This window comes from Eretmochelys imbricata, chromosome 17, assembly GCF_965152235.1.
Source record: "Eretmochelys imbricata isolate rEreImb1 chromosome 17, rEreImb1.hap1, whole genome shotgun sequence".
Taxonomy (NCBI): domain Eukaryota; kingdom Metazoa; phylum Chordata; order Testudines; family Cheloniidae; genus Eretmochelys; species Eretmochelys imbricata.
This window is the reverse complement of record NC_135588.1, coordinates 24,447,804-24,463,426: the sequence shown is the minus strand read 5'-3', so window position 1 is coordinate 24,463,426 and position 15,623 is coordinate 24,447,804. Positions and strand designations below refer to the sequence as shown.

The 15,623-nt window shown below is 59.3% G+C and overlaps 1 protein-coding gene across 3 annotated transcripts in view; it reads right to left on the bottom strand.

Annotated features, from left to right (window-relative positions):
* The window catches only part of LIMK1 (LIM domain kinase 1), a 43,128-nt gene that overhangs the window by 9,680 nt on the left and 17,825 nt on the right, over positions 1-15,623 (bottom strand). For all 3 annotated transcript variants that reach the window (XM_077836805.1, XM_077836807.1, XM_077836806.1), the window contains 8 exons: positions 15,126-15,235; positions 12,416-12,622; positions 11,596-11,701; positions 11,325-11,509; positions 10,993-11,176; positions 10,492-10,578; positions 7,842-7,973; positions 7,325-7,384 (listed from right to left, as the gene is read on the bottom strand). In XM_077836805.1, coding sequence (XP_077692931.1) covers positions 7,325-7,384; positions 7,842-7,973; positions 10,492-10,578; positions 10,993-11,176; positions 11,325-11,509; positions 11,596-11,701; positions 12,416-12,622; positions 15,126-15,235 — 1,071 coding nt within the window. The remainder of the gene's footprint in view (positions 1-7,324; positions 7,385-7,841; positions 7,974-10,491; positions 10,579-10,992; positions 11,177-11,324; positions 11,510-11,595; positions 11,702-12,415; positions 12,623-15,125; positions 15,236-15,623) is intronic.

The following is a 15,623-nucleotide window of genomic DNA, read 5'->3' as shown; positions in this document are numbered from 1 at the left end:
CCCGCACACCAACCTCTGCCTGTACATACACAGCAACACCCCCATAAACACCCGCACACCAACCTCAGCCTGTACATACACAGCAACGCCCCATAAACACCCGCACACCAACCTCAGCCTGTACATACACAGCAACACCCCCATAAACACCCGCACACCAACCTCTGCCTGTACATACACAGCAACACCCCCATACACACCCGCACACCAACCTCTGCCTCTACATACACAGCAACACCCCCATACACACCCGCACACCAACCCCTGCCGCTACATACACAGCAACGTCCCCATAAACACCCACACACCAACCCCTGCCTCTACATACACAGCAACGCCCCCATAAACACCCGCACACCAACCCCAGCCTGTACATACACAGCAACACCCTCAAAACACTGGCACACCAAACCCTGCCTCTACATACACAGCAACGCCCCCATAAACACCCGCACACCAACCCCTGCCTCTACATACACAGCAACGCCCCCATAAACACCCGCACACCAACCCCTGCCTGTACATACACAGCAATGCCCCCATAAACACCCACACACCAACCCCTGCCTCTACATACACAGCAACGCCCCCATAAACACCCGCACACCAACCCCAGCCTGTACATACACAGCAACACCCTCAAAACACTGGCACACCAAACCCTGCCTCTACATACACAGCAACGCCCCCATAAACACCCGCACACCAACCCCTGCCTCTACATACACAGCAACGCCCCCATAAACACCCGCACACCAACCCCTGCCTCTACATACACAGCAACGCCCCCATAAACACCCGCACACCAACCTCTGCCTCTACATACACAGCAACACCCCCATACACACCCGCACACCAAACCCTGCCTCTACATACACAGCAACACCCCCATAAACACCCGCACACCAACCCCTGCCTCTACATACACAGCAACGCCCCCATAAACACCGGCACAGCAAACTCTGCCACTACATACACAGCAACGCCCCCATAAACACCCGCACACCAACCCCTGCCTGTACATACACAGCAACGCCCCATAAACACCCACACACCAAACTCTGCCTGTACATACACAGCAACGCCCCCATAAACACCCACACACCAACCCCTGCCTCTACATACACAGCAACACCCCCGTAAACACCCACACACCAACCCCTGCCTCTACATACACAGCAACACCCCCGTAAACACCCACACACCAACCCCTGCCGCTACATACACAGCAACGTCCCCATAAACACCCACACACCAACCCCTGCCTCTACATACACAGCAACACCCCCATAAACACCCGCACAGCACCCCCTGCCTGTACATACACAGCAACACCCCCGTAAACACCCGCACACCAACCCCTGCCGCTACATACACAGCAACACCCCCATAAACACCCGCACACCAACCCCTGCCGCTACATACACAGCAACGTCCCCATAAACACCCGCACACCAACCCCTGCCTCTACATACACAGCAACACCCCCATAAACACCCGCACAGCACCCCCTGCCTGTACATACACAGCAACACCCCCGTAAACACCCGCACACCAACCCCTGCCGCTACATACACAGCAACACCCCCATAAACACCCGCACACCAACCCCTGCCGCTACATACACAGCAACGCCCCCATAAACACCCGCACACCAACCCCTGCCTGTACATACACAGCAACGCCCCCATAAACACCCGCACACCAACCCCTGCCTCTACATACACAGCAACGCCCCCATAAACACCCGCACACCAACCTCTGCCTCTACATACACAGCAATGCCCCCATAAACACCCGCACACCAACCCCTGCCTCTACATACACAGCAACGCCCCCATAAACACCCGCACACCAACCCCTGCCTCTACATACACAGCAATGCCCCCATAAACACCCGCACACCAACCCCTGCCGCTACATACACAGCAACACCCCCATAAACACCCGCACACCAACCCCTGCCTCTACATACACAGCAACGCCCCCATAAACACCCGCACACCAACCTCTGCCTCTACATACACAGCAACACCCCCATAAACACCGGCACAGCAAACTCTGCCACTACATACACAGCAACGCCCCCATAAACACCCGCACACCAACCCCTGCCTGTACATACACAGCAACACCCCCATACACACCCGCACACCAACCCCAGCCTGTACATACACAGCAACGCCCCATAAACACCCACACACCAAACTCTGCCTGTACATACACAGCAACGCCCCCATAAACACCCACACACCAACCCCTGCCTCTACATACACAGCAACACCCCCGTAAACACCCACACACCAACCCCTGCCTCTACATACACAGCAACACCCCCGTAAACACCCACACACCAACCCCTGCCGCTACATACACAGCAACGTCCCCATAAACACCCACACACCAACCCCTGCCTCTACATACACAGCAACACCCCCATAAACACCCGCACAGCACCCCCTGCCTGTACATACACAGCAACACCCCCGTAAACACCCACACACCAACCCCTGCCACTACATACACAGCAACACCCCCGTAAACACCCGCACACCAACCTCTGCCTCTACATACACAGCAACACCCCCATAAACACCCGCACACCAACCCCTGCCGCTACATACACAGCAACACCCCCATAAACACCCGCACACCAACCCCTGCCGCTACATACACAGCAACACCCCCATAAACACCCGCACACCAACCCCTGCCGCTACATACACAGCAACGCCCCCATTAACACCCGCACACCAACCCCTGCCTCTACATACACAGCAATGCCCCCATAAACACCCGCACACCAACCTCAGCCTGTACATACACAGCAATGCCCCCATAAACACCCGCACACCAACCTCTGCCTGTACATACACAGCAACACCCCCATAAACACCCGCACACCAACCTCTGCCTGTACATACACAGCAACGACCCCGTAAACACCCGCACACCAACCCCTGCCTCTACATACACAGCAACGCCCCCATAAACACCCGCACACCAACCCCTGCCGCTACATACACAGCAACGCCCCCATAAACACCCACACACGAACCTCTGCCTGTACATACACAGCAACACCCCCATAAACACCCGCACACCAACCCCTGCCTCTACATACACAGCAACGCCCCCGTAAACACCCGCACACCAACCCCTGCCGCTACATACACAGCAACGCCCCCATAAACACCCGCACACCAACCCCTGCCTGTACATACACAGCAACGCCCCCATAAACACCCGCACACCAACCCCTGCCTGTACATACACAGCAACACCCCCATAAACACCCGCACACCAACCTCTGCCTCTACACACACAGCAACGCCCTCGTAAACACCCGCACAGCACCCCCTGCCTGTACATACACAGCAACGCCCCCATAAACACCCGCACACCAACCCCAGCCTGTACATACACAGCAACGCCCCCATAAACACCCGCACACCAACCCCTGCCTCTACATGCACAGCAACGCCCCCATAAACACCCGCACACCAACCTCTGCCTGTACATACACAGCAACACCCCCATAAACACCCGCACACCAACCTCTGCCACTACATACACAGCAACACCCCCGTAAACACCCGCACACCAACCCCTGCCTGTACATACACAGCAACGCCCCCATAAACACCCGCACACCAACCCCTGCCGCTACATACACAGCAACGCCCCCATAAACACCCGCACAGCACCCCCTGCCTGTACATACACAGCAACGCCCCCATAAACACCCGCACACCAACCCCAGCCTGTACATACACAGCAACGCCCCCATAAACACCCGCACACCAACCCCTGCCTCTACATACACAGCAACGCCCCCATAAACACCCGCACACCAACCTCTGCCTGTACATACACAGCAACGCCCCCATAAACACCCGCACACCAACCTCTGCCACTACATACACAGCAACACCCCCGTAAACACCCGCACACCAACCCCTGCCTCTACATACACAGGAACACCCCCATAAACACCCGCACACCAACCCCTGCCGCTACATACACAGCAACGCCCCCATAAACACCCGCACACCAACCCCTGCCTCTACATACACAGCAACGCCCCCGTAAACACCCGCACACCAACCTCTGCCTGTACATACACAGCAACACCCCCATAAACACCCGCACACCAACCTCTGCCACTACATACACAGCAACACCCCCGTAAACACCCGCACACCAACCCCTGCCTCTACATACACAGGAACACCCCCATAAACACCCGCACACCAACCCCTGCCGCTACATACACAGCAACGCCCTCATAAACACCCGCACACCAACCCCTGCCGCTACATACACAGCAATGCGCCCAAAACACCCGCACACCAACCCCTGCCTCTACACACACAGCAACACCCCCATAAACACCCACACACCAACCTCTGCCTGTACATACACAGCAACGCCCCCATAAACACCCGTACACCAACCCCTGCCTGTATATACACAGCAACGCCCCCATAAACACCCGCACAGCACCCCCTGCCTGTACATACACAGCAACACCCCCATAAACACCCGCACACCAACCCCTGCCTGTACATACACAGCAACGCCCCCATAAACACCCGCACACCAACCCCTGCCTCTACATACACAGCAACGCCCCCATAAACACCCGCACACCAACCCCTGCCTCTACATGCACAGCAACGCCCCCATAAACACCCGCACACCAACCTCTGCCTGTACATACACAGCAACGCCCCCATAAACACCCGCACACCAACCTCTGCCTGTACATACACAGCAACGCCCCCATAAACACCCGCACACCAACCCCTGCCTCTACATACACAGCAACGCCCCCATAAACACCCGCACACCAACCCCTGCCTGTACATACACAGCAACGCCCCCATAAACACCCGCACACCAACCTCTGCCTCTACATACACAGCAACGCCCCCATAAACACCCGCACACCAACCCCTGCCTCTACATACACAGCAACGCCCCCATAAACACCCGCACACCAACCTCTGCCTCTACATACACAGCAACACCCCCATAAACACCCGCACACCAACCCCTGCCTCTACATACACAGCAACGCCCCCATAAACACCCGCACACCAACCCCTGCTGCTACATACACAGCAACGCCCCCATAAACACCCGCACACCAACCTCTGCCTCTACATACACAGCAACACCCCCATAAACACCCGCACACCAACCCCTGCCTCTACATACACAGCAACGCCCCCATAAACACCCGCACACCAACCCCTGCCACTACATACACAGCAACGCCCCCATAAACACCCGCACACCAACCTCTGCCTCTACATACACAGCAACACCCCCATAAACACCCGCACACCAAACCCTGCCTCTACATACACAGCAACGCCCCCGTAAACACCCGTACAGCAACCCTGCCTCTACATACACAGCAACGCCCCCATAAACACCCGCACACCAACCCCTGCCGCTACATACACAGCAACGCCCCCATAAACACCCACACACCAACCCCTGCCACTACATACACAGCAACACCCCCATAAACACCCGCACACCAACCCCTGCCTCTACATACACAGCAACGCCCCCATAAACACCCGCACACCAACCTCTGCCTCTACATACACAGCAACGTCCCCATAAACACCCGCACACCAACCCCTGCCTCTACATACACAGCAACGCCCCCATAAACACCCGCACACCAACCCCTGCCACTACATACACAGCAACGCCCCCATAAACACCCGCACACCAACCTCTGCCTCTACATACACAGCAACGCCCCCATAAACACCCGCACACCAACCCCTGCCACTACATACACAGCAACGCCCCCATAAACACCCGCACACCAACCTCTGCCTCTACATACACAGCAACACCCCCATAAACACCCGCACACCAAACCCTGCCTCTACATACACAGCAACACCCCCATAAACACCCGCACACCAAACCCTGCCTCTACATACACAGCAACGCCCCCGTAAACACCCGTACAGCAACCCTGCCTCTACATACACAGCAACGCCCCCATAAACACCCGCACACCAACCCCTGCCGCTACATACACAGCAACGCCCCCATAAACACCCACACACCAACCCCTGCCACTACATACACAGCAACACCCCCATAAACACCCGCACACCAACCCCTGCCTCTACATACACAGCAACGCCCCCATAAACACCCGCACACCAACCTCTGCCTCTACATACACAGCAACGTCCCCATAAACACCCGCACACCAACCCCTGCCTCTACATACACAGCAACGCCCCCATAAACACCCGCACACCAACCCCTGCCACTACATACACAGCAACGCCCCCATAAACACCCGCACACCAACCTCTGCCTCTACATACACAGCAACACCCCCATAAACACCCGCACACCAAACCCTGCCTCTACATACACAGCAACACCCCCATAAACACCCGCACACCAAACCCTGCCTCTACATACACAGCAACGCCCCCGTAAACACCCGTACAGCAACCCTGCCTCTACATACACAGCAACGCCCCCATAAACACCCGCACACCAACCCCTGCCTGTACATACACAGCAACGCCCCCATAAACACCCGCACACCAACCCCTGCCACTACATACACAGCAACGCCCCCGTAAACACCCGCACACCAACCCCTGCCGCTACATACACAGCAACACCCCCATAAACACCCGCACACCAACCCCTGCCTGTACATACACAGCAACGCCCCATAAAAACCTGTACCGTGCCTGCCTGTACATGTACAGCATCTGTAGACCATTGTCACTGAGCTTCCCACTGTTCCCCTGAGTGTGCAAGTAGAAATCATTTCTTGCCGGTACGCTGCACTCATGGGAGGCACACAAAGGGGGGGCACGTGACCTCCCAATGGGACTTCTCCCCACCCCGCCCCCAGCCTGGGGTCCCCCACACTCTCCACGTCCCCTGCCCATGATCCACATCCATCGCATGTTACCTGCGGGGGAGCTCTGTCCTCCTCCTGCTGCACCAGAGACTTCTGCTCTACAGACTCTAGGCAGGAGGGCTCGGGATACACAGCTACGTGGAAGGGCTGAGGGCGGGGTCCTCCTCTGTCTTTCCGGTATGCCGTACCAGCTACAAATATCTTACTGGTATGGCGTACTGGACCGTACCACCGTACTTGCAGCACTGGTTCCCCTTCATGCATTCTCTCTTGTACCTTTGTCTGGAGTGTCCCATCGCCCCCACCTGTAAGCCAGGTGTGTATGCGCACAGCAAACCCACCCATGGGTGGGGTGCCCAGCCCCTGGCACCATTTCTGCTGAGACCCCACACTCACCATCCCAGACGCAATGTCCTTGGCAAAGCTCACACGCTGGCTCCATGGGTACTGGCTGTCCTGTGGGTGGAAGGGTTCCATTAGTGACAGGAGAGGGAAGAGGTGCTTGCCTGCATGCCCAGCCCTGGAGCAGTCCCTGGGCCATGGCTCACACCCTACCCAGGAGCACTGAGCAACGGCTTGCATGGACATGGCCCAGCCACTCCTGCCCTGGGAGAGCCTTGGCCATGGTCTGCACGGACAGGCCCCAGCTACCCCTACCTCAGGAGAGCCCTGGCCATAGTCCGCATGGACAGATCCCAGCCACCCCTGGCCCGGGATAGCCCTGGCCATTGTCTGCATGGGCACAGCACCAGCCACCCCTGCCCCGGGAAAGCCCTGGCCATAGTCCGCATGGACACACCTCAGCCACCTCAATGACCCATGTTCTACCAACAGTGTCATAACATCCAAGATTGCTCATGTCCCACCCCCGACTTGTGTCCGGGGCTACAGGCCGGGGTACTTCCCTGCTCACCATGCTCTTTATGATGCCTCGTAGGGTCCCCCCCTTGATGTATTCTGTGATGAAATTCAACCTCTTGTCCTTGTACAGCACCCCGATAAACTTCAGCACGTTTGGGTGCTCTAGGCACCGCATCACTTTCACCTACGGGAGCCAAAGCACCATGATCATCATTTCATGGATCCCAAGGCCAACAGGGTCACTGTGACCATCTAGTCTGACCCCTGTAGAGCACAGTTGGGAGACATGTCCCACAGTTATTTCTGGAGCAATGGCCCATCTTGATTTAAAATAGACTCCATCACAACCCTTGTCAGTTGGTCCAAGGGTTAATTACTCTCACTGTTAAAAAAATTCACCTTTTTCTAACCTACCCCTGTCCAGCTTCAGCTTTCAGCTGCTGGATCTTGTTAGACCTTGTCTGCTAGACTGAAGAGCCAAATTTCTGTTCCCCAAGTAGGTACTTCCAGACTGAGATCAGCTCACCCCTTCACCTTCTTTCTTAGGTTAAACTGATTGAGCTGCTTGAGTCAATCACTATCAGGCAGGTTTCTAATCCTCTAATCATTCTTGTGGCTTTTCTCTGAACTTTCTCCAATTTACCAACATCCTTCATGAAATGTGTGCACCAGCACTGGACACAGGATTGTAGCAGTGGTCGCACCAGTGCCAGATACAGAGGAAAAATCACCTCCCTGCTCCTACTCGAGATTCTCCCATTTAAGCACCCCAGGATGGCATTAGCCCTTTTGGCCACAGCATTGCAATGGGAGCTCATGTTCAGCTGATTCTCCACCACGACCCCTACATCCTTTTCAGAGTCCCTGCTTCCCAGGGCAGTGTGGCTGACACTCTTTGTTCCATAGACATTTACATTTAGCTGTATTAAAAACACACATTATTGGCTTGTGCCCAGTTTACCAAGTGATCCAGATCTCTCTGAATCAATGACTGGTCCTCTTCATTATTTACCACTCCCTCAAGTCTTGTGTCATCTGCAAACTTGACCAGTGAAGGTTTGTGCTCTCTTCCAGCTCATTGATAAAAAGGTTACAGAGCCTAGGATCAAGAACCGATCCCTGCAGAATCCCACTAGAAGTGCTCCCGCTCGATGACAATTCCCCGTTTACAATTACATTTTGAGACGGGGTCACAAAGTGAGTAGCCTAACACGGCGCTGCCTGTTGGCCGGCCTTGGCTGCCTGGCCAAATTGCTGAGAACCCATAGGCGGCAGTGTGGGAGTCTGAGAAGGGGCCCTTCCCCTGCCCCCACTGGGCTGGGTCCCCTCAGAATCATAGAAATGTCGGGCTGGAAGGGACCTCAAGAGGTCACCTAGTCCAGCCTCCTGCACTGAGGCAGGACTAAGGATTGTCTGACTCTGACCATTGTCAGGGAGAACCAACCCCAGGGTTTGTCAAACCTGTTCTTAAAACCTGTAGTGACAGGGATTCCACAACCACCCTAGGCAATTTGTTCCAGTGCTTAACCACCCTGACAGTAACAAAGCTTTAATGTCCAACCTGAACCTCCCTTGCTGCAATTTAAGCCCACTGCTTCTTGTCCTGTCCTCAGTGGCTAAGGAAAACAATTTATCACCCTCCTCCTTGTAACAACCTTTTATGTATTTGAAAACTGTTACCATGTCCCCGCTCAGTCTTCTCTTCTCCAGACTAAACAAACCCAATTTTTTCAATCTTCCCTCATAGGTCATGTTTTCTAGACCTTTCATCATTTGTGTTGCTCTTCTCTGGACTTTCTCCAATGTATCCACATCTTTCCCAAAGTATGGCGCTCAGAAGTGGACACAATACTCCAGCTGAGTATCAGTGCTGAGTGGAGCGGAAGAATGACTTCTCGTGTCTTGCTTACGACACTCCTGGTAATACAGGTCACAATGATTTTTTGCAATAGTGTTACACTGTTGACTCATATTGAGCTTGTGATCCACTCTGCCCCCCAGATCCCTTTCCGCGGCACTCCCTCCTAGGCCGTCATTTCCCATTTTGTACGCGTGCAACTGATTGTTCCTTCCTAAGTGGAGCACTTTGCATTTATCCTTATTGAATTTCATCCTATTTACTCTAGACCATTTCTCCAGTTTGTCCAGATCATCCTATCCTCCAAAGCACTTGCAACCCCTCCCAGCTTGGTATCATCCACAAACTTTATAAGTGTATTCTCTATGCCATTATCTAAATCACTGATGAAAATATTGAATAGAACTGGACCCAGAACAGATCCCTGCGGGACCCCACTCATTATGCCCTTCCAGATTGACTGTGAACCACTGATAACTACTCTCTGAGTGGTTTCAGAGTAGCAGCCGTGTTAGTCTGTATTCGCAAAAAGAAAAGGAGTACTTGTGGCATCTTAGAGACTAAGGTGCCACAAGTACTCCTTTTCTTTTTACTCTCTGAGTGCGGTTTTCCAGCCAGTTGTACACCCACCTTACAGTAGGCCCGTCCAGGCTATGTGTCCCTAGTCTGCTCATGAGAAGGTCTGTTGAGACAGTATGAAAAGCCTTCCTGCAGCCTTGAGGAGTAGGAGAGGGACAGACACCGGGTTGGGTCAGGATCAGGGTTGAAGGACAGAGACTGGGATGGGACAGGGTGTGGCTGGAGTGAGATCAGGGCCCAGGGACAGCAAGTAGGGTGGACTCACCTCTTTGAGGAATGCCCTCTGGGTCTCCTCATCAAAGCGGATCAGTTCCTTCATGACCATCACCTCGCCCGTCTCCCGGTGCGTCACCTAGCAGAGAAGGGCAGAGCATTGTGGGAGCAGCCACACCCCGCAGCTCCCTGCCGCAAGGAGCATTTCTCAGCAGGGTGGGGCTGCAATGGATGCTGGAGTGGGGCACAGCTGTCCCCTCTCTCCCCTCTCTATGGCAACTACTGGGAGACCCACCTCCCCATGTGTGGGGAGAGGTACAGGATAATGGGGGGACAAAGGAGCTGAGCCCATCACATGGATGACACTGGGAGAAGGGATAGGGATCTCCAATGCAAGCCCTGACAGTGGCGTGAGGGGCCTGGCCCCTGCTCTCCTGGGCTCTCAGTTGAGAGTGGGGAGGGGTCCCCAGGGAGCAGGGCGCGCGGGAGGGGGCTGGGTTACTGGATGGGTGGGTATGGGTGTCAGCAGAGACCCGAGCTGGGTGGGCGGTACCTTGATGGCCTGTCCAAAGCAGCCCTTCCCCAGCACCTCGCCGTGGATCAAGTCTGAGGGACGGAAAATACGGTGCGCGCGGGAGACGACACGGAGTGACTCGGAGCGGCTGATGTCCTTGCGCTGGGAGGCAGGGGAGCCCAAGGAGCTGGAGCACGGGGACTTGTCGATGCTGCAGCTCCTCCTGCAGAGCCAGGCAAAGCACGCAGCAAATCAGCTGGGCCATGGCCGCAGGGGCCCCAGGCTCTATTCCACCGGAGCTCTCACACCCCCAACCCTTCCCTCAGCCCACCCAGCAGCGTGCTGGGCACGCTTGTAAAAGCTGTCCTTACATGACTGTCCTCTGGCTCATGGCACTAGCCTCACCACCAGGCGTGCAGGCCGGCGAGTGCTGGGGGCTGTGCAGATTGGCCATGGGGCTGCTCTCCAGCACCGACTCTCGGGCCACCACCTCGTGGGGGTCGTGTTCTATGGTCAGCTGGAGGAGGCGGCTGGTCTCCTGGATCAGCAGGTCAATCTGCAGGCACAGAGTGAGGGACTCAGGTCCCTGGGCAGCTGCCTGGGCCCTGCTGGCTGGCTGGGGGAGCATGGGGAGGGGCGTACCTCGTCCAGCGGAACATGCCTGATGGGGGTGCCGTTGATCTCCAGGATACGGTCCCCAATGTGGATGGAGTTCTTCATGTCGGGACTGATGCAGTCAGGGTCCACTCTGGGGGCAAGGGACACACAGTGCTGTGAGCTCCCGCCACACCTGCACGGGGACAGGCTCACGCAGGCCCCAGGTCCAGCCCCCTGGCTGGAGTTCCAGGGTCCCAGGCATCCACACCCCACACAGCAAAAAGGCTTTCCGGTCTCACCCACCAGTGCCCCCTCCCCCCCATCCCCCTGCATACAAAATGACACCTGGTCACCCTCAGCACCACAGGCTCATGCCCCAGCCACCCCTGCAGGAGACTGGCCCAGGCACCACCATCCCCAGCGGCTCCTGTGTCCTCCACCCCACTTGGGGTGGGAGAATTCTCCCCTGTTCTCGGGACGGGGGGATTTTCCCCTGTTCTTGGCTGCTCAGCGGCCCCTCAGCCAAAGGGGCTGGGGCAGGTTTCGGTGCTGCACACACAGCTCCCATTACAAGTGGCTCTGCTTGGGCCCCTCCTTGCTGGCTCTAGATGGGATGTGACCTCCCACCCCTCAGAAGGGTGAAGCAGGGTGTGTGCGTGGGGTGGTGGGGCTGGATTCAATCTGCAGGGCTCTTTGGCCTCCTCCCCATGCACAGAGCCATGAGAACTGGCAGAGGGGCTCCCACTGCACCAGGGAGATCTGTGCCCACTAGCCCCAAGCCTGCTGCCTGTGAGTGCCTGCCCCCCCCAGCCCTCCCACCACTGATGCTAGAGCATTGGCCTCCTCCCCTGGGGCAGATACATACTCTCGGACCCGGACTGTGTGGGAGTGTTCTGAGCCACAGCCCTGGGAGCTGCAGTGCTGGTCGATGGACACAGAGAACCCTCGCTTCCCGTCGCTGCAGGCCGGGATGGACACCAGCGTGACAGTGTGCGGGATCCGGGCGCCCGGGGAGTCCGGCAGGATCTGCTCTATCACCGGGGTCACCACCATCTGGTAATAGCAGTGCCCACTGGGAGGGGTGGGGAGGAGGGCAGCGGGTCAGACCCAGCGCGGGGAGACAGGAGAGAAGCCAGGACCAGTTTGTCAGCAGTTTTCCTTTGCAGCTGGGCTCAGGGCAAGGGGGACCCATGGAGGGGAACAGCCCTGCCCAGGAGAGGCAGTGGGCTGGGGCTCACCCCGTGCTCCCTAACAGTGCTTTTCAGTCTGTGGCACGTCCCAAGGGGGACTCCCAGCCTGGAACCCACAGACTAGACCTCTCCCAAGCGGTGTGAGGGGGACTGGCTGAGCACCCACTCTGCAAAGTGCCACAGCTGGGCTATCCTCTGCCCCACTCTCACCGTGTGTCCAGAAGGCTGCACTGGGATGGGGGCCCGGGAACAGGAGCACAGTGTGGCCATAGCAGACCCAAGAGTTAGGGTGACAACACAGGATGGCCCAAATCAGGCCACTGGCCACCAGTCCAGTACCCCCCTCCCCCCACATGCTGGAATGGATCAGCCCATTGGCCACTAGCCTGGTACCCCCCCGCCAGCTGGAATGGATCAGCCCACTGGCCCCTAGTCTGGTACCCCCCCGCCTGCCGGAATGGATAAGTCCATTGGCCCCTAGTCCGGTACCGCCCCTCCAGCCCACTGGAATGGATCAGTCCATTGGCCACTAGTCCGGTACCTGCTGGAATCGTTGCCACTGCTCTGTTTCCGGTGCGCCCCTGTGGGTGTGACTGCCCCTGTAGGGGGCACGATGCTGGCCCGGGTAGAAGGGGATGGGGGGTGGGGGAAGGACATGACTCTGGCTCTGGGGGGGAGGGGATGTGACCCAACTATGGGGGGTGGGGAGGGGCGTGCCCCCGGCCCTGGGGGGGAGGGGTCCTGGGGGGAGGGTCGTGACCCTGGGGGAGGAGGGGATGTGACCCGGCCCTGGGGGGGAGGGGTGCTGGGGGGGAGGGTCGTGACCCTGGGGGAGGAGGGGACGTGACCCGGCCCTGGGGGGAGGGGTGTGGCCCAGGGGGAGGAGGGGACGTGACCCGGCCCTGGGGGGAGGGGTGTGGCCCTGGGGGGAGGGGTGTGGCCCAGGGGGAGGAGGGGATGTGACCCGGCCCTGGGGGGAGGGGTGTGGCCCAGGGGGAGGAGGGGACGTGACCCGGCCCTGGGGGGAGGGGTGTGGCCAGGGGGAGGGTCATGACCCGGGGGGAGGAGGGGACGTGACCCGGCCCTGGGGGGAGGGGTGTGGCCCGGGGGGAGGAGGGGACGTGACCCGGCCCTGGGGGGAGGGTCGTGACCCGGGGGGAGGAGGGGACGTGACCCGGCCCTGGGGGGAGGAGTGTGGCCCAGGGGGAGGAGGGGACGTGACCCGGCCCTGGGGGGAGGGGTGTGGCCCAGGGGGAGGAGGGGACGTGACCCGGCCCTGGGGGAAGGGGTGTGGCCCTGGGGGGAGGGGTGTGGCCGGGGGGAGGAGGGGACGTGACCCGGCCCTGGGGGGAGGGGTGTGGCCCAGGGGGAGGAGGGGACGTGACCCGGCCCTGGGGGGAGGGGTGTGGCCCTGGGGGGAGGGGTGTGGCCGGGGGGAGGAGGGGACGTGACCCGGCCCTGGGGGGAGGGGTGTGGCCAGGGGGAGGAGGGGACGTGACCCGGCCCTGGGGGGGAGGGGTGTGGCTGGGGGGAGGAGGGGACGTGACCCGGCCCTGGGGGGAGGGGTGTGGCCCTGGGGGGAGGGGTGTGGCCAGGGGGAGGAGGGGATGTGACCCGGCCCTGGGGGGAGGGGTGTGGCCGGGGGGAGGAGGGGACGTGACCCGGCCCTGGGGGGAGGGGTGTGGCCCTGGGGGGAGGGGTGTGGCCAGGGGGAGGAGGGGACGTGACCCGGCCCTAGGGGGAGGGGTGTGGCCAGGGGGAGGAGGGGACGTGACCCGGCCCTGGGGGGAGGGGTGTGGCTGGGGGGAGGAGGGGACGTGACCCGGCCCTGGGGAGGAGGGGTGTGGCCCTGGGGGGAGGGGTGTGGCCAGGGGGAGGAGGGGACGTGACCCGGCCCTGGGGGGAGGGGTGTGGCCAGGGGGAGGAGGGGACGTGACCCGGCCCTGGGGGGAGGGGTGTGGCCCTGGGGGGAGGGGTGTGGCCAGGGGGAGGAGGGGACGTGACCCGGCCCTAGGGGGAGGGGTGTGGCCAGGGGGAGGAGGGGACGTGACCCGGCCCTGGGGGGAGGGGTGTGGCTGGGGGGAGGAGGGGACGTGACCCGGCCCTGGGGGGGGAGGGGTGTGGCCCTGGGGGGAGGGGTGTGGCCAGGGGGAGGAGGGGACGTGACCCGGCCCTGGGGGGGGAGGGGTGTGGCCAGGGGGAGGAGGGGACGTGACCCGGCCCTGGGGGGAGGGGTGTGGCCGGGGGGAGGAGGGGACGTGACCCGGCCCTGGGGGGAGGGGTGTGGCTGGGGGGAGGAGGGGACGTGACCCGGCCCTGGGGGGAGGGGTGTGGCCAGGGGGAGGGGTGTGGCCAGGGGGCGGGACGTGCCCCAGCCCCACGTACCAGTAGAGCTTGGAGCGCTCCACAAGCGCGTAGGTGTCGCCGTCTCCGATGAACGCCTGGCAGCTGAGGCACAGGAAGCACTCTGGGTGGTATTTCTGCTCCCCAGCCACCTGCGCAGGGGACACAGAGCGAGGGCTGAGTGCACCCACCTGCTTGCACCCCCCACCGCTCAGGGAGCAGCCGGACGAGCGCTGGGCCAAGCATCCTGCCCATTTCGCTCCTCTGCTGTGACTGGAAGAGCCTCCTGCAGCTGGGCCTGAGCCCCACAGGCTGCTGGCCCCATGGCTGGACAGGCGCATGGGACTGGCTCACGGTGGGCCAATGCTGGGCTGAGGCAGGAGTCACCTCCTGCATCCCTGCTCTGAACCCCAGCAGCCCGAGCTTGGGCCCCTTCATGGTGCCACTGGCAAGATCCACTTCCCTGCTGCCCTGTGCTATAGCCCATTCCATGCCAGGTGGCTCCTTGGCACCAGAATACTGTACAACACAGCAGTGAGG